This window comes from Hemicordylus capensis, chromosome 1 (genome assembly GCF_027244095.1).
Source record: "Hemicordylus capensis ecotype Gifberg chromosome 1, rHemCap1.1.pri, whole genome shotgun sequence".
In the NCBI taxonomy this organism is placed as follows: Eukaryota; Metazoa; Chordata; class Lepidosauria; order Squamata; family Cordylidae; genus Hemicordylus; species Hemicordylus capensis.
The window spans coordinates 167648435-167675010 of NC_069657.1; the positions used below are offsets into that span (position 1 = coordinate 167648435).

Here is a 26576-nt window from a genome sequence, read left to right on the forward strand (position 1 = left end):
ATGGCAATGATCAGTACCTTGCATTGCACTTGGAAACAAACTGGAAGCCAGTACAGGTGGAACAAGATGGGACTAATGTGTTCCCTGTCAGAAATCGATTACAAGCTCCTCTGCTGCATTTTGCACCATCCGTAGTTTCCAAATAGCTTTCAAGGGTAGTTCTATGTAGAGTATGTTCAGCTGGGATGTGACTAAGATATGGGTGATAGTGGCCAGATCTGCTTTCTCCAGAAAAGGATGAAACTAGCAAACTAGATGAAAATCATATAATATAAATATGATGAAATAAAATTATTAATGGCCTCTCTTCCATAATTGTTTAGTGTGTACAAATAAAAAAAACCCTCATTGTTGACATTATTGTGCTTATATTTTTAAAAATAGTAACCAATTAGGAACTATACAATATACATTAGCACAAACTACTTGTCCTCTAACATTGCTCTGATTAAATTTATTATTTCATAAAAAGTTACCAATTCCTAACAAAGGTTGGAATAGTACTCTATTTCCAGACTGATTATTAGCAAGAGCTTGCTCATGAACATGTCATCCCATTTTGTAGCCATTCCCAGAGGGGAGAAGCATTTATAGTTCTCAGTCTTTTATTCTTTGTGTACTATGTTTTATATCTATGCCATAAGCCATACTGAACCACTTGTATGAAAAGCCAGGGTAAAAATTTCTAAAATAAAATAAGGTTGCCAGAATAAAATGATGACAAAGATGACAAATGTAAAATGAAGTTTTGCAAAATGAAATAAGTATAAGGGCACACTCCTTTACTCACAGGGGATCTGTGGCCATAACACAAGTAGGGTACAATTGAGTCCTGATTCTCACACCAGCACAGCATAGTCAAGTATAATTGACTCCACATTCAGGCACCGTCACAGGGGTAGTCTAGGAAATGAGAGTTTCTTAGAAGACAAGAGAGGTGGGCTGACCTCCCGTTTCCGAAACTGCCTAGTCCAACATGCCCATAGGCATCAACTGGGGGAAATAGAGTTCTTTTTGCTCTGTGAGGAGTTTTTTCATAGCATTGTACCTGAGTAAGAAGAATGAAGCCCCATAAGTTCTAAAATAAACTTTAATTTTACAAATAAAAATAGATATCTTTAATTGATAGCTTGGTATATTATAGCTGTTATTAGGAGTTGAGCCAGCTGGCGAAATCAGTTGTTTGATCTTGTATGATATGCTTTTTATGGGCTGAGAGATTGTGGTAAGGGATATATTTTAAATTGTGTTTTCAAGGAGGCCTTGAAAATACCATATTTACTGTCCAAGACTAGTTTTTCCCCAGGGTCTTTGATATTAGGATGGGGGGGACGTGTTTGTGTGTGTGAATAGTCTTTAATTCAGAGGCTTCCTCCTTTTGGGTAAATACAGGTATAGCCTGCATTTAACCTGTCTTTTTAAAGAGTGTTATCTTAAATTCAGACTTGTTTGCTATTTGGGTAAATATGGTATAAAGCTTTCTATAGAAAATCTTAGAATGCTAGCGGTTGTAGTAGCAGAAATGGAATAGGAGCCAAAGCATGTCAAGATTTTTTTTTATGGAAGTAGTTGTTTAGACTGCCCTTTTCTGTTGCTGTGCATCTTAATTGCAGACAAACTGATATGCCATGTTTAGCATTTATACACACTTTGTTCTAGTTGGCAGTGAAAACTTTTATTACAAATGTTTGGCATTTGTAACATGCGCCGAACATAACAAAAGGTGCAACTGTGAAGTTGCTACAAGAGGTGCAAAAGGTGCTACAAAAAGTTGTCCACAAGCATTAAGCTGTTGAATTAGGCTGGCAGTTGTCATATCATTAAAATGACTTTCAAGTTGAAGTTTTGATTGTCTTATAGAATAGGAATGATTTCATTGATTCAGACTGATTTGATAGAGAGATGCAGAGATCATGGGAATGTATTTTGAGAAATGAAATCACTGCATCAGTGTTTCAGAGACTTCTTGCAGAATAGCAATTGAAACAAACTATTTTAGAAATCCATTATATCACTTAATGATCCAAGTATGAACAGGTTGTGTTTTACCTGTTGCAATGGAAGTGTTTGGCTTTTTCATCACAGTCAATTTTAATGCTGGCAAAATTTGCCCTCATTGTGACTCTGTAGAATAAAAGTCATATGTTTCAGATCATGAGATATTAGCATCCACGGAGCTACCAGTCAAATCAAATCAAGTTTATTACGGTCCATGACCAGCTTAACAGTTACTAGTCTTTACAGTCAACAATGACTTTAGATTGATGTCCAAGTAATTTGCACAATTCAAACCCTAAAATTAAATAGTTCACACTTCTTTCCACTGTATCCACTGTCAACATGCTTCAGATACCTAGAATGAGAACTCTTGTTACTTATCTTGGGGAATAATTCCATCCCTTGTCTTCAAGGCCCAGCAACCCAAAATATTTTCTGCTGGTGATTATAGGATAATAGTAACGGTGAATTGCCATTGCAAGAGGAAGTACCACAACATTAGAACAGATGCCGTTCTGGCAGGAAAATAATATTCTAGAGCAGTGTTTCTCAACATTTTTGGAGTAATGGACATTATTCATGTGCAATTTCCTGGACCAGCAGTTAGTAAGGGGAACACCCCCCCTCGCCCCAACCCCACCACCAGGCACCCCCCAAAAAACAATTTCGGGCAGCTTTCCGGAGTTCTTTTCCATGCAGCCCTCACTGCTGGATAATGTTCATTTCGAGGACATGAAATAAAGATTATCCATCAGCAAGGGATCCCCGACAATGAGCTCCCGAGAGCTCCCGGTAGGCCCTGCCAGCCCAAAATTGGTTTTTTTTTTGGGGGGGGGGATTTTATTAGTGATGCCTCACTGACCGGTACACAAATGCCTCGCGGACCGGCACCAGTCCACGGACTGGTGGTTGAGAAACACTGTTCTAGAGCATGGAAGAGCATCTGTATGATTGCATGCAGAAGGTTCCAAGTTCCCTCCCTGGCATCTCCAGATAGGGCTGAGAGAGACTCCTGCCTGTCACCTTGGAGAATCTGCTGCCAGTCTGTGTAGACAATCCTGAGCTAAATGGACCAATGGTCTGACTTGGTAAGTCAGCTTCCTATGTAACCCCTTTTTCAGTGACTTTTGCCTTTCTGTGATTGCATTTGTAAGCTGACCATAAGACATTGTGCTATACAGGAGAACCTTGTTAATCGCGGACTCACCATCCGGTTTTGCGTATCTGCAGTTTTGTAATGGACAACCGACCCCGGTATACATAGAAAAAATAAGCAAAAAGGGGGTTAAACATGCATATCTGTGGGTTGGAGGTGGCCAGAAATGACCTCAGAGGTCATTTCTGGCTGCCGCTATTTAAGTTCAGGAGTCATTTTATGGCTCTTTTTTAAAAAGGGGGTACATGGTATTTGGGGGAGGGGCATCCTTGGATTCCTAAAGGGGTAGTGGAGCACAGTAGGGCACTTTATTTGGCCAGTTTTGTCATCTGGGGTGCGATTTTGGGTAGTGTGGGAACCTCAGCCCCCAATTTACATTGACTTTAACGCCTGTTGTTCCCAGATTCACTATCTAACGTGGTTCTTCTTTACATTCTTTTTTCTCTGTAATGTTTCCAGTGGCAGACATTCTGATTAATGAAACACACACATTAATAGGGTCTGTGGGGATGCAGCAGGAGCCTCACACAACTCCACCAACCCTGTTGTGCAAGAGTCCTAATACTTCTGAATGCTCCCCGCATGCTGGAAGCCTGGAAACACGTCACTGTTTCTCAGTGATGTATTTCTGCTTTTCCAGAGCACTTACAGAGCATGGCAGCACTCAGACATATTAGCACTCTTGTGCAACAGCACAAGCACAGGAGTTGTGTAAGGTTCCTGTTGCATCTCTGTAGACCCTGTTAATGCACATGTTGCATTAATCAAAACTAGCTGAACTGGGCGCAGAGCATCTGTGCCTCTAGTTCTCTTCTCAGCTTTCCTCTTGCCCTCCCTGGAAGTTGGCCACCGCTTTCCTCTGTCCTCCCTGCCCGATGGTTGCCGCTCGGCCATTCTCCTGGCCAGCAGTTTCTTTTCCCCCACCCGCCCGCCCCCATCGCTATCCGGCAGCTGCTTGCGAACTCTCGCGAGAGCTGCCACACATGGTATTAGCGGTGGGTACATATGAGAGAGAGAGAGAGAAGATGACCGCCAGTGTATTTATACAATGTAAGTTAACATTCAAAAATTCTATCAGTTGGGTTTGGGGTTTTTTAAATTCTCTCAGATTACTTTGGATCTTTATTTTCTGTTTTCATCAGATATTGGTTCTTTGTCACCTACTGGCTTAATTTATATCATATAATTTGTACATATAATGTACATAGTCATTTCTTATGATTAATGAACATATAATTTACATCTATCATAAAATAACTTCTAAAAGATACACTTGCATAAGGAAATATTAAATCAAAGTAAAGAGCAACTCCTCTTGTGTGGTTAAACTGGATCAGTTTCAGTTTGTGACTCCTGAGGAAGTGGACAAGCTGCTTGGAACGGTGCGTCCCACCACTTGTCTACTTGATCCTTGCCCGGCGTGGCTTACACTGTCTGGCAGGGAGGTTGTTGTGGAGGGCCTGGTGGCAATTATTAATGCCTCTCTGAGGGAGGGCAGGATGCCCCCTTGTTTAAAGGAGGCAATTATTAGACCTGTTCTTAAGAAGCCCATCTTGGATCCCTCAGAGTTTAATAACTACAGGCCTGTCTCCAACCTCCGATGGTTGGGAAGGTGATTGAGAAGGTGGTGGCTTCCCAGCTCCTGGTGGTCTTGGAAGAAACTGATTATCTAGATCAGTGATTCTCAAACTTGGGTCCTCAGGTGTTATTGGACTTCAACTCCCATAATCCCCAGCCTCAGTGGCCTTTGGTTGGGGATTATGGGAGTTGAAGTCCAATAACACCTGAGGACCCAAGTTTGAGAATCACTGATCTAGACCAGGGATTCTCAACAGGTGGGTCCCCAGATGTAATTGGACTTCAACTCCCATAATTCCCAATCAAAGGCCACTGGTGCTGGGGATTATGGGAGTTGAAGTCCAAATACATGTGAGGACCCACACGTTGAGAATCCCTGATCTAGACCCATTTCAAACCGGTTTTGGGGTGGGCTACGGGGTGGAGACTGCTTTGGTCAGCCTGATGGATGATCTCCAACTAGGACTTGACAGAGGAAGTGTGACTCTGTTGGTCCTTTTGAATCTCTTGGCAGCTTTCGATACTATTGACCATAGTATCCTTCTGGAACGTCTGAAGGAGTTGGATGTAGGAGGCACTGCTTTGCAGTGGTTGCACTCCTATCTCTTGGGCAGATTCCAGATGGTGTCATTTGGAGACTGTTGCTCTTCAAAAATTGAGCTTTTATATGGGGTCCCTAAGGGCTCCATATTGTCTCCAATGCTTTTTAACATCTACATGAAACCGCTGGGAGCGATCATCTGGGGATTTGGTGCTGGGTACTGTTAGTACACTGATGACACCCAAATCGACTTCTCCATGTCAACTTCATCAGGAGAAGGCATATCCTCCCTGAATGCCTGCCTGGAGGTGGTAATGGGCTGGATGAGGGATGACAAGCTGAGACTCAATCCAGACAAGACAGAAGTACTTGTTGTGTGGGGTAGTTACTCAGGAAACGATATTGACCTGCCTGTTCTAGATGGGGGTCACACTTCCTCAGAAGGAACAGGTACACAGTTTGGGAGTGCTTCTGGATTCACGCCTCTCCCTGGTTCCTCAGATTGAGGCAGTGGCCAGAAGTGCTTTTTATCAGCTTCGGTTGATACGCCAGCTGCATTTATTTATTTGTTGTTGAATTTATATGCCACCTTTCATTAAAAACAATCTCAATTCTTGAGATTCATGACCTCAGAACAGTAGTACATTTGCTGGTAACCTCCAAACTTGATTACTGCAATGCGCTCTATGTGAGGCTGCGTTTGTACATAGTCCAGAAACTACAGTTAGTTCAGAACACGGCAGCCGGGTTGGTCTCCGTGTCATCTCGAAGAGACCATATTACTCCTATATTACAGGAGTTACACTGGCTGCCAATAGGTTTCCAGGCAAAATACAAAGTGCTGGTTATAACCTATAAAGCCCTAAACAGCTTAGGCCCACAGTATTTAAGAGAGCATCTTCTTCTGCACGATCCCCATTGTCCACTTTGTTCATCAGGGGAGGCCCGTCTGTGGCTACCTTCAAGTCGTTTGGTGGCCACTCAGAGACAGGCCTTCTCAGTTGTCGCTCTGAGACTTTGGAATGTGCTTCCCGCTGATATGACTCCCCATCTCTAGTGATTTTTAAAAGATCTTTGAAGACTAATCTTTTTAACCAGGCCTTTTAGCTTTTGTAATTTTAAATATTGTAAATTTTTCATTTTAAGTAGCTTTTTTTGAGTTTTAATTGATTTTAATGTTTTATTTATCTGTATTGTTGTTTTATTATTGTGAACCACCCCGAGACTTTGGTTTGGGGTGGTATATAAATGTTTTAAATAAATAAATAAAAAGCAGACTTTAGAATAGTTGTTTTATAATGGTAAGACTTTTTCTCTTACTATAACTAGAACAATTTGAAGTAACTTGCTCATTAATACAATTTCAGTCATCAGCATAGGCGATAAATAAGCCATGTAGCTGTGAAAGCTTTCTTTGTCCCAGTATTAAAATTAGTTCTTTTCTGACCTTCATCCCAACATTCTCAACTTTAAAAAATGGAATTACTTGATAATGCCTCGATTTCTGTTGTGTAATTCCTCCCAAATTACTTACAGTTACAGTTTTTTTGATGCAAATTTAAGAATTGCTGTAATGAAGTATGAAATATCAAATAATTTCAGATCATCAAAAACCCCAGTTTAGTCACACTTAATCAGCAGATGTTGAGAAATACTTAAAATATTCACTAACCAGATAGGCTTTTTCAAGACCAAAGCAGTGATAGATATAGATATTTCACCTGTCTTTCAGTATTCAGTCTGTAATACAACAGTGTATTGGTGAGATTGCATGTTATGTTTTTACATCAAGATTTGTCCATTTTTTTCTATTTTGTTATTCACTTATTTATTGAATTTATATACCGTCTAGTATAAAAATCTCAAGGCGGTGTACAGAATTAAACCAGAATTAAACAGAATTAAAACATAAAGCATAATATAAAAGATTTAAAATTCATAAAAAGATAAAAATCATAATAAATAAAAGCACATTAAAATTTAAAAGTTTAGTCTTGGTTGAATAGGTACGTCCTCGGGGTCCTCCTAAAAACAAACAGAGAAGGAGATGCTCTTATTTCAGCAAGGAGCATGTTCCAAAGCCCTGGGGCAGCCACAGAGAAGGCCCGGTCCCAAGTTGCCGCGAAACAGGTTGGTGGCAATCGGAACTCTCCAGATGTTCTTAACATAGGAAGCTGCCTTATTCTAAGTCAGACCATTGGTCCAGTTAGCTCAGTATTGTCTATGTAGACTGGCAGTGGCTTCTCCATGGTTACAGGCAGGCATCTCTCAGTGCTATCTTGGAGATGCCAGGGAGGGAACTGGAAGCTTCTGCATGCAAGCTCTTCCCAGAGCTACCCCATCCCCTAAGGGGAATATCTTACAGTGCCTACATGTAGTCTCCATTTCAAATGCAAACCAGGACAGACCTTGCTTAGCAAAGGGGACAATTCATTCTTGCTACCACAAGACCAGCTCTTTTTTGAGAATATATACATAATTGTTTATACCCTGTTTTTAATCATTGATGATAAAGCTGTTATGCAGGATAACAATTAAATACAATTAAAACAACCAACATCAGAACACAGACTAAATCAACAATGCTAAAAGCAATATTAAAACAAGAGTGAACCATGAAGTAAAAAAGCCTTCTGGAACAGTAATGTTTACTTTTTGTCTGAAGACCATCATAGAGGGAGCTAGCCTGAACTCTCTGAGGATGAAATATCATAACTGTAGTGCCACTACTGGAAAAGGCCTTTCTCTGGTACTCACCAACCAAATTTCTGTCAGAGGTGGGCCAGAGAGATGAGCCCCCTGTAGCAGATCTTAAATATTCCTACATTTTGCCTTGGGAATTTGGAAACTCTGACCTAAATCCACATGAGCTTCATACTTGCTTTGTTCTACACTAATTTTAGCAAGTGGATAGTGACATTGGAATGCCCTTGGATGTTTGACTTCTGTTTTTGTAAGCCATCTTTAGTTGTATAAACCACTGGTAGGTATCTTGAATGAAGTGTGAATGATTGTGATGCTATTCCTTGGGAAGTGTGTTTAAATAAATTTTCTATCCAGTCTATACAACTATATATACACACTGTATATACATAAAACTATATGTACACAGTTTGTCCTTCCTTCACTCTACTTTTATTATGAATGAATAAGCCTTTTCTTTTTTTTTAAATTCAGTACTACTTTTTAAAAACCTTTTGTTATATTTTGTGCACTGCCCAGAGTCGTCATGAGTTGGGCGGTATATAAATTTAAATATAAATTTTTAAATTAATAATAATGCTCTTGTGTGTTTTTTCCCCCAGGTCCAATTTTCTTGGTTATTTTTTGCAGGGGCAATTCCTGTATTTTTTTCATTTTTCATTGCAACACTCTTATGTCACTACAACAACTGGGATCCAGTAATGGTAGGAATTAGAAGAGTTTTTGCATTCATCTGCAGAAAGCATCGCATTCAGAGGTAAGATTAACTCTTTTCAATTTCCTCTCATTATTTTTACTATCTGACCCCTTTGATGTATATTTTTAAATAATCCTAATTTAAGAACATAAGAACAGCCCTGTTGGATCAGGCTGAAGGCCTGTCTAGTCCAGCATCCTGTTTCACTCAGTGACCCACCAGATGCCTCTGAGAAGCATACAGGCAAGAGGTGAGGGCATGTCCCCTCTCTTGTTGTTGCTCCCCTGCAGCTGGTATTTAGAGGCACCTTACCTCTGAGACTGGAGGTCGTCTATAGCCATGCTAACTTGGGAGTAAGCCACACTGGTTACACCATGGGACATATTTCCAGGGAAACATTCATAGTATAGGCTGTTAGACAGTTTCCAGAGAGGACAGAGGATGGTTCCCCTCGGAGAAGAAGACTAGAAGAGTTACCTCTGTCCCTCTCTGGGGTATGCTCTGCCTGTGCCCTCCTGATGCTGCAGCAGTTCCTCTCAGACGTTGCTGTCTCCCAAGCAACATACCTTTTGGACTTTGCCTCTTCCATTCAAGCATCCCACAGAAGAGGCCTTTGTGGGTTGCTTTAAGGCATACAAATGTGCTCCTGGGGAGAAAGCAGTAACAGTGAGTGGCAGGAGAGAGGGACAGGCAAGAGAGTTACTTCTACAGCCATAGCAGCAGCAGTGACAGGTAGGCCTCTGCCAGCATGAGGAAGCCAGCAAGGGGGCAGAGGGTTGGTGTCAGTAGCCCAGTAGCCCAGGGCCAGCCATTGAGGCAAGGGGTGTCTGCATTGAGCCGCTGCTGCTCATCAGCAAAATGGGCCAAGAGCCCTTCATGGCTCCCACTGTTGCTGCATAATATGCCCACTTGAGGACCAGCAAAAAAGGCCCCCGCCTGCCATATCTGATCCCCAGGACTTAGGTTGTGCAGGTCTGACTTAAGAGAAATATAGAAGGGCAAAACCAAAATTATTCTGATCCTTTGACGGTTTTAAGATACAGTTGTTCAAGATAGAGACATCAAATATGGCATCTAGCAAAGTTCCTCAAAATTGATTCCATCAAACCCAAATAATTTCATCAATCCATATCATCATGTAGAATACCAGAAGAAAGTGAGCAATGTGAAAGTCTCATCACAATGCATAGTGTTTCTCAAGAAGATGGAGAAGTTGACTGTTCTTAGACAACAGGTGTGTGTAATATTCAAATCTTTTTTAAATACATAAAATACATTGGGTTTCCCGAATATAATGATTCTGTTTTTCTTCATGACTTTTGTTCTGCATGATAATAAGCTGCTTATAGTGCTAGCTGAAGATCACTATATCTGAAACATCACTCAGAAGACCTGTGATCTTTAACTTCAGTGTTGTACTTCTAAAAGTTGCATTATTAAAATAATGGGATGGATTCTCTTGGCTATCAGATTATAACAACTTATTAGTTAATAACTGCTGCCGATTTGGGTTCATAACACTAGCCAACATCCATACTAATGACAAGTGCACAGAAGAAAGTTTTGAACAATGGAGGAAGGGATTTCTGCTGAACCTCCCTCCTCCATTCCAACTGCATCCCTCTTTCTTTCTTAAAAATATGTCCTGAGGGTACCTCAGCCCTCAAGAACATATTTTCAGGAGCACAGATGGATAGGGGATATTTGCAAAAATCATCCTTCTTCCATTGCATGTGCAAAGCTTTCTTTCATGTCTGTCATTAGTCTGGATGTTGGCCACTGACAAGTATGTTTGTCCAAGTATCAGCACAAGAATGTTGCTTGACAAAAGCTCCTGCTTTTTCCAAAAATGCTTCCTTTAGTTCCCTTTATGTACAAAAACGTTGATCAAATTTTCATGCCCATTCCCTTAGGACTGTTCAATCTTTAGTAACATAATTAGAATATGTGGATTAATCAAGTCAAATCAAAGAAGTGCAATTGTAATTTTTTATTCCTTACTACTTTCCCCCCCTTTTTTCCATAGTTGAAGAGAGAACTCAGCAAAGAGACAATCACCTGGAAAGTCCCCATGGAATCATGTTTCAGTGCCTCTTCTGAATCTTTAAATGTTTCAGTTCTTTTGAAACTTAAATACAGTTCTTTCCTCCTAGTTCCCAATCTTGAATCAGTTTTATTAAAGAGCTACTTTACTATAAAAAAGTCCAGTTCTTTTAAGAAACCAGCCTGCCTTATAGTACTTAGCTGGTGAAATTACTTGACATAATCAAGGAAACGAGTGCTGATCTAGTGATTTTTTTTTTAAGCTTCCATATTTTTAAGTGCTGGACAATGTTCTTACAAATAGTTTTCAAATTCTGTAAAAACAAATTGTGAATCATAATTTTGTACAAGGTTTAAAATGAAAAACTAAGTTGCTGACATCCAGATTAACACTGCACTAGTGCAAACATGTTGCACTGGCTAGTTCCAGGAGCTTACATTCCAGGCTTGTGTTTGTGCAATTTGTGGCACACCACCTGCTGTGAAACCTCTTCCTCAGTCCACATGCTTTGCAAGAAATTATGTAAAGCTATCCACTATCCTAGTTGCACAAGTGAAGCACGTGCACAAGCAGACTGAGAGCACAAGAGAGTGAGGAATTTGGGGCATCCACTCAGCTACGCATTTTCCTTGCCTGTGTGCATTCTTGCTCATTGCACTAATGCAGCGTTGGTCTGGATGTCAGCTAGTAATACCAATTACCTGTTATAGGTACGAGTTACCATTATGTGATGTATAAGCTCTACTTGAATAATAACAAAAGAAAGAACATATTTTAATATATTTAATGACTTCATTATTGCAGAAGCTATTATGGCTCCCAGCACTACATATACCCTCTTATCTATGTGAGTTCTTGTAACAGTTTGGGTGCCTTATGTTTAAAATATCCATTGCGTCCAATGAATTCAAGATTTTAAAGAACTGTTAACAGAAAAAATAAATAGTGCCAAAGTGTGTATATACGTTAGATTGGGAAGGTAGTTACAGTTAATGAACCTTTAATTTAAAATCATTTGATACAAATACAATTTTTAAAATGTGCCAAATCAAATTATTCTATACAAACAAGCATGTTCATGGTTCAAGTGGCAATAGTAGAGAGATAAAATGTCTAAGTTGTATACTTGGACTGTGGACCAAACGACACACTACTCTTATTAATATTTATATACCACTTTTTAACAAAAACCTTGTCAAAGCAGTTTATGTAGCATAAGAAAATAAAAAATGGTTCCCTGTCCCAAAATGGCTTAGAATCATACAGGGGATAACAGCAACCTCCACTGGAGAGTTGTTGTGCTGGAGTGAACAAGGAAAGTTGCTGACCCTCTACTAAAAATAAATATAAGTGATCCACCACTTTAAAAGGTACCCCTTGGCCCAGTTTTCAGGAATTAGGGCAGGTCCGTGATTCCTCCTCCTGCCTTCTAATTGGTTTTGTTGTTGAAAAGCAGCTTCAGGAGCACTGAAATTGGGTGTCTAATACTAGTAGGGGGAGAGGGGCTCCTTCGCATTTTCTTTTTCCATTCAAAATTGCCACCTGCAGAAAAAAGATATAGGGGAACCTTTGCTTTTTTTAAAGTCAAATAGGAATCTTATTTGGAATTGTCCATCACATGCAGTTTGGCCCTCTCATGCAGAGCCATACACATGTCATGATTCATGTTCAGTGGAGGTTTTGATGCCTGTTCCCCCCACAAACAAAGGTCTCTGGATGCAGGAGAGGCCAGTTTTGAAGTTAAGAGGATTTTAACAGTAAGATGTGCAAGAGATGCTATTTGAAAGGAAAAAGGGCCAAAGTCTACTGCTCAGCAACAAGTCCTTGCATGCATCTAAACTTGCTCTTCTGGATCATGTCACAGATGTGATAACTTTAAAATGCACAGTTGAACAGCATTTTAGGGGAGTCAGTGGTAGTAGGAATGGTATATCTGTATGGGGGGGAAATACCCTGCTACTATTTGTATTTTTCAAACTATTTGGCATACCATATGTTAAAGTTCTGGTTGGCAGTGACTCCTAATACATAAGACAACTACAGATCAATTAGCTAGTGCAGTAGAGCACAAGGCAGGGGCTTAAATGGTAGGGGAAGAGATTGAATGTAGGATGCTGGCAATAAAGCACTTCTGTCAATCCCAGAAAATCCTTTAAGAATCATGATATACTGGGATTTAATTTGCTGATTTAACACTAATGACTGAAGAACCCTGAAAACAAAGGCAATGTGCCTTCAAAGTTTGGAAGCTAGGAACTGAATATATCTATATAAGCCCCAGCATTTATTATATGAAAATTGCATGCTTCTAAGCCCATCTATTATTCAAATCCTCCACACTCATACTCTAAAGTGGCATTGTCAGCTTATACATTCCACTCTCCCACTAGAGAATATTGTTACTGAAGAAATCGCTGTACTTGAGGCTGATAATACCCATACAATGATGTTTCCAAACACAATAAGATAATGGAAATAAGAACAGAGCTTGACAATTTGAGTGCAGAAAGTAACTTGACTGATTTGTTTTGTATACTTCATTAAGTAAATTATTTTTTTCATAATCTTAATATATATTCCTAGTTGTAAATGGCAATCATAGCACATAACCTGCCAACTTTTGTACACATGAATATTTTTAAAAATATGTGTCTAGCTGCTGGTCATTGCAGCTTTCACATCCACAGATGCCTCATGAAAAGAGTAGGTGTTTTTATGCCATTTGATTTCTGACTTGGATTGATTTGTGATTTCAACCTTGGCTAATATTCTGGCCATTGGCAGGAACAGGATTTTTCTGCCCTATAAGATGATAAATTGCTTTAGGAAAGTGAATTTGCTTGAAAGCTTGAACCCCTCTGGAGGGGTTCTGTTAACATGTTAGGCAGTAGAGAAAGTAAACAATAGCAATGATTTGCACCATTAATGTTTTTCACTTTGATTGAGAAAGAAAAATGTCAGTCATACTTGGTTAGTAAAAGTCCTCTAGTACATTGTTTTCATGGCTACTGGAGCAGTAACTTTGGTTTCATCTGTATTAAATTGCTTCCTGAGGACCATTCTGTTTTCAGATAGGTAAGGTTGCAATGTTTATAAGAAGAAAATAAATGCTAATCCTCATCAGCCACCCAAGACACAAAAAAATATAGCATTCAGCTATGGCTATTAGCAAAAAAAAAAAAACCCTGTCCTTATGCTCACATCGCATCAAAAATACTCTTTAAACACTGATGGAAGAGGTGGTGGTGTTTTTTTAAATGCATAGCAATAATAACCCAATAAATTGACCTTTCTGATAAAGATTTAAATTTTTTGTATGTCCTATAATACTACTTATTGACACACACTTTTCAATAAAAAATCTCCAGTACTGGGACCATCTCATTACACTATATTCATTTCAATATGCTCAGAAAGGCCAGCCTACAAACAAAGCAAAACAAAAATACCAGACTTTTCTTACTATTTCACAGCTGGGAGTGGAGTGTAAAATCTCTGAAAATCTCTTTAGGTTTTTAAACAGTGATTTCAGTGTGTTAAAATGTACATGTTACAGTATTAGTTACTGAACATACACATTATATATGACATTGGACCTGCATTTAATAAAATGTGGTTTTTTTCTACATTTAATTGTGGTTTTTTGGAACAATTAAAACTCTTCATGGCTGCACTGTTATTTCTAGGATAAATGTTACTCTCAATATTTCTATTTTTTTAAAGTCCCATATTGTATATCAAATATACTAATTTAGAACATGCAGGAAGAACTTTATTAACTATGCTTATAAGGTAAATGATAAACCAACCTGTATCCACGTTCTAGAACAGCAAGTATTGGTCAATTTTGTTTTAATACAAGGAGTAACTCAAATTATGATTTTCTCCCTCATTTCAATGCCTCATTTTGTTTTTCAAAACTGAACTGAATCTGAATTTCAGTGTTGGATGTGAAAAGTGCTGCTCCTTATTGCTGTTGAAAGATGACATCTCATGGGTTATACTTGTTCCAGAGGCAGGACTATACAAACTAATTTATAAATCTTATAGCAGGATTTAGACAAGGGTCTAAAAGAGAATATGCTGAAACGACAAGCAGCAGCATGCAGGACTGTTGGCCTCTAACACCCATCAACAACGCCTCATACAATCTCACTTCAAATGTTTCCCCAGAGGACCTACACTGCTTTCACTGCCTACTGTACATCATTTCCTGAAATGATATCTCCACACAATTCAGGAACTACAAGGCGCCCCCCGCCCCATTTGAACCCATCCACTCACTTCCATTCCACCTTCTGTCCCTATAAACTGGCATTCCTAGTAGCTATTGCCTCCACCAGAAGAGTGTCAGAGCTTCAGGCCCTATCTGTAAACAAACACTTATGCATAATCTCACCAGACTCTGACTGACAGTTCCCAGGATGTTATCCTGCCCTCTTTTTGCCCTAACATCTGTCAGAGTGCAAGGCACAAGCTAGACATCTGATGATGCTTAAAAACCTACATCGAACCTACTGAGCCATACCAGACCTCAGATGCCTTGTTTGTGTCATACCTCCCTTCCATGGGCCAGGAGGTCTCAAAAACCACCGTTTCCTTGTGGATCAAAGCCTGCATATCCCTGGCGCATGACACATTTAAAAATACCAACACCTCTACGTATCTTAGCTTATTCAACCAGAGCAGCAGCCGCTGCCGCCTTCTCTACAAATGTTCCCCTGTTAAAGATTTGCAAAGCAGCAACATGGTCATCTCTGTCTACCTTCACAAGACATTACAAGATGGACATCCAATGCTCTGCCAAAGCTGCCTTCAATATACGAGTACTACAGCAGGTGATTCTAGACATTTCCCAACCAGGCTCATCAGCTGTGACATGTTCCACGAGATGTCCCCTTTCAGCAGCAGGGAAAGGAGCATTGATTACTTTCCGTGAAGGCTTCTTCCTTCTGCTGGTTATGAAGATGTCTCAGCTCACCTGCTTGGGCTGTCCATGTCTAGTGAGAGAACTGCCTGTTTTCTCTACAGTACTGTACTTCAAAGTTGTCCCCTAAATTAGTATTTTTTGTTCTCTGTTATCTCTACTTGGCTACTCAGGACTGGGTAGGATTAAAGCTTTCTAAACTAATTTGTGTAGTCCTGCAAATGGAGCAACAGGGAAGTATAACCCACGAGATATTGTCCTATCCCACAGCAGGAAGAAGCCTTCACAGTAAGTAACCAAGGCTCCTTTCTCTGTATACTTTCAAGACTGAGAGTAATACCACATGACCTTGTGTCCCACTTCTGAGTTTTTCGCCATCATTTTTTATAATGGCAATAGTGCAAAGCGGTGAAGTAATGTCATATAATTTCATTAAGAAAGAGGGAATGTGGGCTAATGTATTTTCTGTATGCCACCTTTTAGATTAAAGTCCATTTCAGGTATTGGTCTTTCACAGACTAAAATGGATCAGACCAAAACAGAAAAGTAGGCTATGCCCAACTGAGGGGCATTTACTATAAGTGGCCTTGCTAGCACTTGAACAAGTGCTGCTTGTGCTCCTGAAGCTCCTTCTGCTTCAGGAGCCTTTGTTTACCTGAATTTATCCCAGTATAAGCAGCTTGCTTGGGACTTGGTTGCTCTTTTCTTTCCCGGCTAGATCAATGATAATGAACTCCCACCCCTGGTTGTTTTCTCATTTCCCATGATTCCTATAAATAAATTCCACCTCCTCTGCTTTCTCTCTGCCTTGTTTTATTCATGCGTTCTGGTCCCTTGAGGGTGTCTCAGGGACATGACCTTGGTTGCACTACATGCCCCTATCTCTAGATTGGCATTTTTGATTAAGATGGCTGGCTTCCCCCAAGGCCAGAACTTTTGGCAGGTGGTTATAAATTAGCATAAGTAAGAGCATCTGAAACAAAAGTAAAAACACCAGCATAGGTGGGTGCCTGCAGAGAGTTTTATAAGATAGCACAGTTAGAAGAAACATCTGTCACTCTTTTTCTGGGGAATTATGAACAGCTTATATTGGGTATGAGGTCTTGAGCTTTGTACAGTCTATATAAAGATACAGAGCAGAGCAGACAAAACAAGTAGTTCTAAGCAGAACTAACGGAGCTTCCTTTTATGCTTCTTTTAACATGGTTTGCATCCAACTGACAGCACATTGGTTACGAGGGCTGTGGCCTATATGTTGGTTGCTATTTAAAAACAAGATGGTAGATCAGCAAAACAATAATACTGCTCTTGTGGTCCCCTATGACATGCTTGAATATGGTTTGTATTGGACTGTAAACCCAAAAGTTACTAGAAGGTGACAAACATCATGATCTCATCAGCCACCTTCCTTTTTAAAAAGAAGGCTAAAGCAGTGGTTCCAAACCTTTTTAAACAAGTGTACCCCTTCTGCTGCAAACCTTCAGTTCAGGTACCCCAGCGAGATTTTAGTGTGTATACACACAGATTTAAATGTTACAGTTATGGAACATGATACTCCAGTCACTGGCTTATATCCAGACTAAATGACTTGTGGCTACTCCCCTTGAACCTAATGGGACAAGTAAACTTAATTTCACTAAGACTACTTATGAGTAATGTGATCTTAATGTAAGCCAGTGATTGTAGTAGGCCATCTCATAACTAATATTAAAGTGTGTGTATGCGTGTGTGTGTGTGTGTGTGTGTACACACAAACGTACAGAAAGCGAAGTGTTAGTTAGGAAGAAAGGTTACTGGCTCACATCCATATTAAAACTACTCATAAGCAGTCTTGTTGCATTTAATGAGATAGATTCACTTGTCCCATTAATTTCAAGGGGAGTCTTCATGAGTGCTAATTTTCTGAAGCTTGTCAGTCAGGCTGAGAGGAGGGGTATGCTAAACTTCATAATGTAGCTCACCAGTCGGGAGCAAAAGAGGAGGGTTCCCCCCCTCCAACCCTTCTGCAGTGGACACATCATTATGGATATGTTGGCTTCAAGCCAGCAATTCTCAGATTGGGAGCAAATAGTGTGGCTGCAGTCTGGGGAGGAAGGACTCCGAGTACCCCCTAGGAAAACCCTTCAAGTCCCATGGGGCAATAGTACCCCCTGTTGGCAGCTCTTGGGCCAAAGAATTAGGAAAACAGAAGGTTATCCCATTCATCGTGTTGATAATGAATGTGGTTTTTTTTAGGAACAAGTATAATTTAGGGGTTAGAGGGGGCCATTTCAAACAAAACCCAAGTTACATGCAGTGTATTCCTAAGGTATGCAACAGGTTAATGCAAGATTTACTTTTTACAGCAGTAAATCTACTCTGCCTCACTGTTAGTGCAGGGTTTTGCTGCACTGGCCCTGCTATTGAAGTGGACATCGTGGTAGCTCTTTGAAATCACTGTTCTGTTATTTAAAATATGTATATGCTTTTCAGCATTCACCAAAAAAAAATGGTCTCAAAGCAGTTTACCTAGGAAGAGGAATGAGAAAACAGTTCTCTGTCCCCAACAGATTCACCATCTACAAATGCTGCCTCATGTAATAGTGGGCTTTCCCTCTCCCCAGAGGTTTTCAGACAAAGGCAGGATGGCGATCTGTCAGTGATTCTCAGCAGCAGTTCCCTGCACTTAAGTAGGGAGTTAGACTAGAGGATGTTCAAGGTCTCTTCCAATGCGAAAATTCCATGACTCTACAGCGGGGAAATGACTTGACTAGCAAGCCAGAGGTTGCCGGTTCGAATCCCCCTGGTATGTTTCCCAGACTATGGGAAACACCTATATCTGGCAGCAGAGATATAGGAAGATGCTGAAAGGCATCATCTCATACTGTACAGGAGGTGGCAATAGTAAACCCTCCTGTATTCTACCAAAAGACAACCACAGGGCTCTAGTCGCCAGGAGTCGACACCGGCACACTTTACTTTACACCCTCTTTAACTAGGAATGGGAATAACGGACGTGAGAGTGCACTGCATTTGGGTGCTGTTAGCGCAGAGGGAAATCTTATCACAACATGCCTTGAACACGGAAGATCTTTGCCGTTTTGCTTTCGACTTCTTTCACAGAATCTAGATAATCCTGTTTAAATCTGCACAGTGGTACTTTGAATACTCCTATTGTTCAGAGAGGATTTGGGGAATCCTTTTCAGCTAAAAGGTGCTGTTGGCCTCTGCTCAAGGGATATTTAAGGGAACAAACTTAAAACAAGCTGTAACACTTTTATAGTGGTATTGAAGCAACAGACGGATTATAATATATCCACAATTATAATGTATCATGGATTAGGTATTTTGCAACAAGGAACACAACCTATTGAAGATGCTTTCAAAAGAATGAACCATGTAAGAAATATAAAATGTACAAAAGTTTTCCTATTTAAGGCTTAGATACACATTTATGGAGCTGAGCTATTACTTGTTTTTCACAGTAAACTGGGGTAGATATTTTTCCACACTTTAGTTTGTGACTGGGAAATATTTCTACAGAGAATCAATGGCTGACTAATGAATGGCTGATAGCTTCACAGAGATGGGAGCTAGGCCACGTCAGGGCCATTTGCACATGCGCAGCAGCCTCCAAAATCGCTGCCACACTGGGAGAAAGGCCCGGAAAGGGACTGACTGAACTGGGAAATGGGTGCATAATGGATGCTGGCGGGGGAAGCGGGAACCTCCACAGAACACACACACACCCGCTGTCTTGGAGAAGCCCCCCCGAGGGGGTAAGTTGGATTTTTTTTAAAAAAAATCTTTTAACTTTTTGGTTCTCAACCCCCCCAAATGGCCAGGGGAGTATGGTCCAAGATTCATCCAAACCGGGTATGGTTCGGCTCAGCCTCGAAGTGTCCTACTGAACTGGCTCAAAGTCGGACCGATTCAGTTCCGAACCTGTTTGCACACCCCAATATAAAGTTGTGAAAGGCATTATGCAGTGTGTTTTCCAATGCACTATAACGTGTCAAAATCCTCTGCTAGGGCAAGAACGATTTTGGAACCCATGTGCCTTTCTTTGCACCTTATTGTGCTATGTCCTTGTGCTAATGTGAGGGTATTACACTAGTGGAACACTTGTGTGTATGTAGACCAACGGAAACAGTAGTACTGAAAATATAACTTTAAAAAAGGATGTGGACAATAATAGCTAAATCCTCTGTTTCTGCAGATATTTTTAGCCAGTTCACATGTATGATGCACACGTTTGCTACATGTCTCCACTCCAAGTCTCCAAGTGAATATGGTAAAGGGAAGATACAGTACATTTCAACACAGAGATCACAGTTGAAATGAACATAACTACCTGGCTGATGCATCATGTGTACAAACATACATCTCCCCTTCATACATATGATGTTCACAATGGCAAACACATCTACTGTGTAATATATATGCAGCACATGCATCTAACTCAATGGGTTCAAGCATACTTATCTGGGGCAATGTTACAACCCATCATCCTATCATGGAGTTAGTTTAGATTTTGTTGGACTAATATTTCTTAGGATCTTTTCAGTTTTGTTTCAGAGAGTAGCACCACATTAAGAACTGCATTCCATAAAATGTTTCCACTTAGTGGTGTGTCCTTACTTAATGCTGACTCTTATGTTTAATAATTTGTCAGGGTGGATGGTCTTGTATAATATGATGAGTTTATCAATTAGGTCCAATGGTATGATTTGAAGATTAATTGCCAGCCACCTGCAGTTGCACTTAAATACTCAACACTATGTGGGTTTTTATAGTCTATTTCATTCCATTAAGGGACATTTTGTCCAAATCCTCCCTAACGTGTAGATTTGAATGTATAATCCAACTCTCAGCTTGATACTAACATAGTCTATTAATTTTAACCTATCAATAGTTTTACTGTATATTTTAATTGCATTAAATTAACAGTGCTCCTGCACTGCTGATCTGGGGGGGGGGGAATCCTCATATTCAAGGTCAAATGGGGAGATTTGTGTTCATGTTCTGTAAGCGTCATCCTTCAAGGTGGAAAGCCAAAGAATTGAAGTAATTCTATTACAATGTCTCAAGGTCAAATCTCAACCCATTTCTGAAATGGAGAGAGGGGGTCATCCAAGACAGGCAATTACATTCAAAAGCAAAAGAGCTCTGATTTGTAATACAAATTTGCAATCTGCAATCTATACCTCTGATTACTTTCTCTGGAGGATTTGCTTCTTCATCACCTTTACCACCACTTCTAGCTGGAAATGCAGCAGCTTCCACCTACAATATTCTCCATCTCTTGACATGTTTGCACCATTCAGTACTGGCACATCACTTTTTGCTGCTTCCGGCAAAAGGCAATGAGATGCCTGCCCCTCGCTTTGATGCCACCTTGTCCACTGATGCTGACACTGGTCCCACCTTTCTCGCCAGCCTTACCGCTCTCCCCCTTCCCCTCACTGGACTGGCCTCACCTTCCTAGCATGCTGATGTTTTAGGCCAGATGCAGCAGCAGTGAGGACCGAGCTTGCATACAGTCAGTGCTAGTGCCCCCTCTCCCACCAACCAACCTGCCTGCTTTGTCTGCTCCTGACATGGAGCAGAGAATGCAGTGAAGTCTGTAGATGGAAGATAGGGGAGAAGTGAGAGCATGTATGAAAGTCCATAGGATGACTTTTATCAGAGAATGTTTAACATATGGTTTACAAAAGCAAAAGTGAATAGAATTTCCCGATAAAACACGGCCGCGTACTAACAAATGTGTGGTTGCAATGGTAGAGAGACTATAGCACTGTACACAAGTTCCTACGGGTTTGGGTAGAGTCTGGTTAAAAGAGTTCAGTGAGAGGAATGTCCAAAAGGTCCAAGGGAGGGACAGATCCCAGCCTCACCTTACATGTGGCCGGCAGGGCGGTGCCAGTCTTCTTCTGCCAATTGCAGCCTCTGGGCGTGGGTCCTTGATGGCGGAGGGTCTTCTCCAGGTCCAGGGGGTCCTCCAGGGGTGTTGTCAGCAGGAGTTCCTGGCATGGTCAGCCGCTGTACTGGCATAGTTCATTTAGCACGCAGATATGTTATAGATCACGTTTCCAAGGTGGGAGGTTACATACATACATACATACATGCAGGTCAAGACAGCCATAAGAAGATAAGTGTCCATCTGAGTTAGTCACGAGCTGCAAGGCATCGCCAATGTATGTAAGTCTTCCTTTGGTTCCATGTGTATGTGAATCTGGAAAGAGTCCAGGGTAGAGTCCAAGCCAGGAGAGCGGAAAAATCTGGTCTCAACTTGTGAGTGGGAGGTGGCACATCATCTGAGGTGTCCTCTGGGGGTTTCCAGGTGGTCTGGCATCCTCCTGCAGGGAAAAAAGATACCTCACTGGGCTTGTCTGCAGCTCTGGTGGAGCTCCTCCCTACCAGGGTAGGGTGGAGTGTGTGGTGGCTTGCCCCCCATGGGCGTAGCAGGGCAAGCCATAGGTGGCTCCCCTCCAATGGGTTTTAGGAGGGCAAGCTGTTTCCCCATGGGATGTGGTGGCTTGGCTTGCCCCCTGTGGGTGTAGCAGGGCAAGCCATGGGTGGCTCCCCTCCTCTGGGTTTTAGGAGGGCGAGCCGTTCCCCTGTGGGATGTGGTGGCTTGGCTTGCCCCCTGTGGGCGTAGCAGGGCAAGCCGTGGGTGGCTCCCTTCCTCTGGGTTTTAGGAGGGTGAGCTGTTCACCTGTGGGATGTGGTGGCTTGGCTTGCCCCCTGTGGGCGTAGCGGAGAGAGTGAGAGCATGTATGAAAGTCCATAGGATAGTTATCCAAGCAGATTCCAAGGCCATGTCCTTTGCCTAGAGGTAGATATACCTTGAAATGTGCCCTGAGGCAGTTTCCACACCATTCTACTTACCCAGCAGGTGACAGATTTCATGAAAGAAACTATGGCCACTCAAACATAATCACTCTGAGCGTAACTTGCCCAACAAAGGAAGGAAGAAGCTAGGTAAATGTGGTGTACATGGCGAATAGGACTGTACTTGGTTGACTACCTTAAGACCAGGTGTGGAAAGATTACATATCTATAGCTTTTATGGGCCTCTCCACTGAGTCCTTGCCAGCAATTTGATAATTCAGACTGGGTTTGGGAAATGTTCCACTTTATCTGCATTACTCCCTAGAGTGCTACACTGTTATCTCTTTTAGATGAAGAGACTCCTCCTGTCAGTGGGTTGCCTTTGAAGTATAGTCTGAATAGCCTGGCATTCCTCATTAGTGAGGTGTGGGCGCATACTAGTTTTGGTCTGCCTTGATAGTTTAGACCTGAAGGCACGCTGCCAGGATAACCTGTGTCATTGACTTGCTTTGAGCCAAGAGTCAAGTTCTTTTGTCTAGGCTGAGTAAAGTGAGTACTCAATACAATTAATATTGTTTTAATGGTTTTAATGCTGTTTTAAAATATAGTTTAAAAAATTTTAAATTGTTGTAATGTTTTAAACTTTTTGTTTTTCTTTTAACTAATGTTTTACTTTCTGTTTTTATTTTGTAAACTGCCCAGAGACATAAGTTTTGGGCAGTATAAAATATGTTAAACAAACAAACAAACTAGGATCATGAGCCCATGATCCAGTGCAATTGAGTTATTTTGGTAGAGGGGTGCTCGCTGTTCTATCCTGAAATATAGCTTGCTGGCAACAGTGTCTACAATGAAACCATCCATTTTCATTGCTGTGCCTCTGTTTCCCTTCCTCTTCTGGCACTCCTCCTCCTTCACTTCCCTCAACCCTTTTTTTTTCCCCCATCTCATTCGATCCATTGACTACCCTGCTCTCCTTATCCAGTTCCCTAATGTGTTCTCTTGACCCTATTCCCTTCAGACTCTGATTACCATCTCCTCTTCACCACATCATCAGTCTGCCTTTCTCTTCTGGCTCCTACCCTACTGCATTCAAACATGCCACTAGGCTGGTTCAGACATTATGCAGAACTTCACTTGAAACCAGGGAGTCTTTCCCAGCCCTGCCTAGATAGGCTGGGAACTGAACCTGGGACCTGCATAAAAAGCAGACGTTCTGTCCCTGAGCTACATCTCCACCTTTCTTGACTTCTCAAATCCATTTGATACAATTGACCACTCTGTTTTGCTTGACTCCCTTTTTTGTCCTCAGTTTCTGATTCTGACCTCAGATGGTTCTCTTCTTACCTACCTAGTTATTCTTTTGGTGTTCCTACAGGGATGCTTTGCTTTCCCTGTAGGAAAGTAGCCTCTTCCCTGAATCGCAGCCCCTTAGGCATATGTTCTGTGCCATGTTGTGTGCACGCATTCTCCCTTCCCCCACTACACACGCACTGTCCCTTGGTGATCTCATCAAATCCCATGGCTTTCAGTACACCTATATATCAATGGCATAACCTTCCCCTGTTCACAAGGAGTAAGGGAAGAGAGCTGGTCTTGTGGTAACAAGCGTACCTTGTCCCCTTAAAATAAGCAAGGTCTTCCCTGGTTGCATATGAAAGGGAGACTAGAAGTGTGAGCTCTGTAAGATATTCCCCTCAGGGGATGGAGCCGCTCTGGGAAGAACATCTAGGTTCCAAGTTCCCTCCCTGGCATCTCCAAGATAGGGCTGAGAGAGAAGCTGAGAGGCAAGCTCTGAGAAGCTGCTGCCAGTCTGTGTAGACAATAATGAGTGGACCAATGGTCTGACTCAGTATAGGGCAGCTTCCTATGTTCCTGTGTTTGGTGAGCAGAATGTCACCATAGTTAAAGTATGCCTAAAATAGGCATAGCCACACTTGCTCTAGCTTATGAGCTGCCCCCCACAAAGCTAGCTCCTCTTAATGTCTTATTTTTTCTAAGTCAAACTGCAGCCTACAATTTGTTGGCCTACCATTCTCATCCCTGGCTACTGACCACAGTGACTGGGAATATGAAGACGAAGATGAATAGGACAAATACGAATAGGACAAATATTTATATACCACTTTTCAACAAAAGTTCCCAAAATGGTTCACACAGATATTAATTAATTAATTATTTTTTTTAAATGGCTCCCTGTCCCCAAAGGGCTCACAGTCTAAAAAAGAAACATAAGTATACATACCAGCAACAGCCACTGGAGGCACGATATATATTTATATTTATATTTATAACCATCATTTAAATAACCTATATGTATATAACCATAATCACACAGTGAAAATCTAAAATAATCATCTTGTCCTTTTTATTCTGAATGATGTCTATATTCTCTGCTTAAATGAAGTCACTATGAACATTAATGAAAGATCACATGAAACAATCTCATGGTAAAGCTAAGATTGTGTGAAGGGTCGATTTCTCATGATTTAAAACTTATATCAAAGAGAACAGAACACAAAGGGTAGACAAAAGAAGGGCAGGCGGAAACAGTGGGGAAGGGCTGAGATGGTTCCCAAGGAGACAAACACATTTATATCGAAATTACTAAATCCATCCTGCTATTTCTTGGTATTGAAAAATTGTTTCATGCACAGAACGTTACTATTAGCATGTTATTCTCTGCATGCACATTTTCATTATGGAATTGAAATCCAAACAAGATGTAGCATTTTCTCCCAGTACAAATAGTTAGCGAACCTTTTGATATCAAAGTTTATGTACATGCAAATATATTCTACCTGGGTGAATAATAATTGAAGCAATCATTTTACCAAGGAAAAAGAGTTAAAAATTGTATTGTGTGCTGCTGAGATCTGTATGTGCATTTAAACCACATAGGAACATAGGAAACTGCCATTTACTGAGTCAGACCATTGGTCTATCTAGCTCAGTATTGTCTTCACAGACTGGCAGTGGCTTTTCCAAGGTTTCAGGCAGGAATCTCTCTCAGCCCTATCTTGGAGAAGCCAGGGAGGGAACTTGGAACCTTCTGCTCTCCCCAGAGCGGCTTCATCCCCTGAAGGGAATATCTCACAGTGCTCACACATCAAGTCTCCCATTCATATGCAACCAAGGCAGACCCTGCTTAGCTATGGGGACAAGTCATGCTTGCTACCACAAGACCAGCTCTCCACCACAGATGGCACAATCACACCAGAAAAGAAAGGGTCCAAAGTAGTATAGAGACATTCCTGTTGTCAAACGCCATGTGCTTTTGTTTACAAACAAATGCACGTGGCTGGAGGATGACGCCATAGTGACGTCACAGGGGCGGGGCATGCAACTGTCAAAATGCACTTACGTCACCGGAAATGCGTCAGCGGATATGCGTCAGCGGAAAGAGCCAGAGGAGACCCCCACGTGGCAGGAAAGGGTCAGAAGTGGGGGTACGCCCTCACCCTGGAAGTTTTGTACCCACCCTACCACACCTACCCCAGAATATGTCCCAAAGGTGGGCATGTGACCCCTCTACAAACATGCCTAGACACCCTGGACCAATGGGAACAGGTTTCAGGCCCCGGAAAGGTCCAAGTGCTCAAGTGTGATAATGGTTGGGTGGCCATTTTGTGTAACTTTATTGACTGAATCGGGGTCAAGTGATCCCTCTACGAACACGCCTGGCCATCCTGATTCTGTAGGAATAGTCTGTGTCTCTCTGAGCCACTTTGTTTTTGCAGACTCACTGTTTGTGCGATCATGGGTTCCCCAGAGAGATCCTTGGAGGTTATTGTACAAGAAACAATTGTAAAGCATAGCCCGAGAAAGCATTCTATTAGCACAAGTTCTGATGATAACTTTCCACCAAAGCCCCCTAATTTCCTTTCTTCTCACAAATACGCACATGCACACTTTTTTTTTTAAAGCAAGACTTTTCTCTCTCACACACACACACACACACAATATAAACATTTCTGGGATATATATCCTTTGGTTGCAAAGCTAAGCACACAACAGTTACCTGGGAGTAAGCCCTCATGGGTTCATTAAGGCTTTGACTTAGAAACTGTATAGAATGGTTGCAATCTGGGCTGCTATGATTTAAATCACTCCACAGAA

General features: G+C 41.3%; 1 protein-coding gene across 7 annotated transcripts in view; it reads left to right on the top strand.

Moving 5' to 3' along the window:
* SLC35F5 (solute carrier family 35 member F5) overlaps window positions 1–16440 on the top strand; it is a 63627-nt gene extending 47187 nt beyond the window's left edge. For 6 of the 7 annotated variants that reach the window (XM_053276377.1, XM_053276404.1, XM_053276395.1 and 3 more), the window contains 3 exons: window positions 8579–8733; window positions 9816–9907; window positions 10700–16440. In XM_053276377.1, coding sequence (XP_053132352.1) covers window positions 8579–8733; window positions 9816–9900 — 240 coding nt within the window. In that variant the 3' untranslated portion in view covers window positions 9901–9907; window positions 10700–16440. Of the gene's footprint in view, window positions 1–8578; window positions 8734–9815; window positions 9912–10699 lie in introns of those variants that run through there. The other variant, XM_053276412.1, reaches the window with a different exon arrangement.
* Window positions 16441–26576: the final 10136 nt, after the last annotated feature.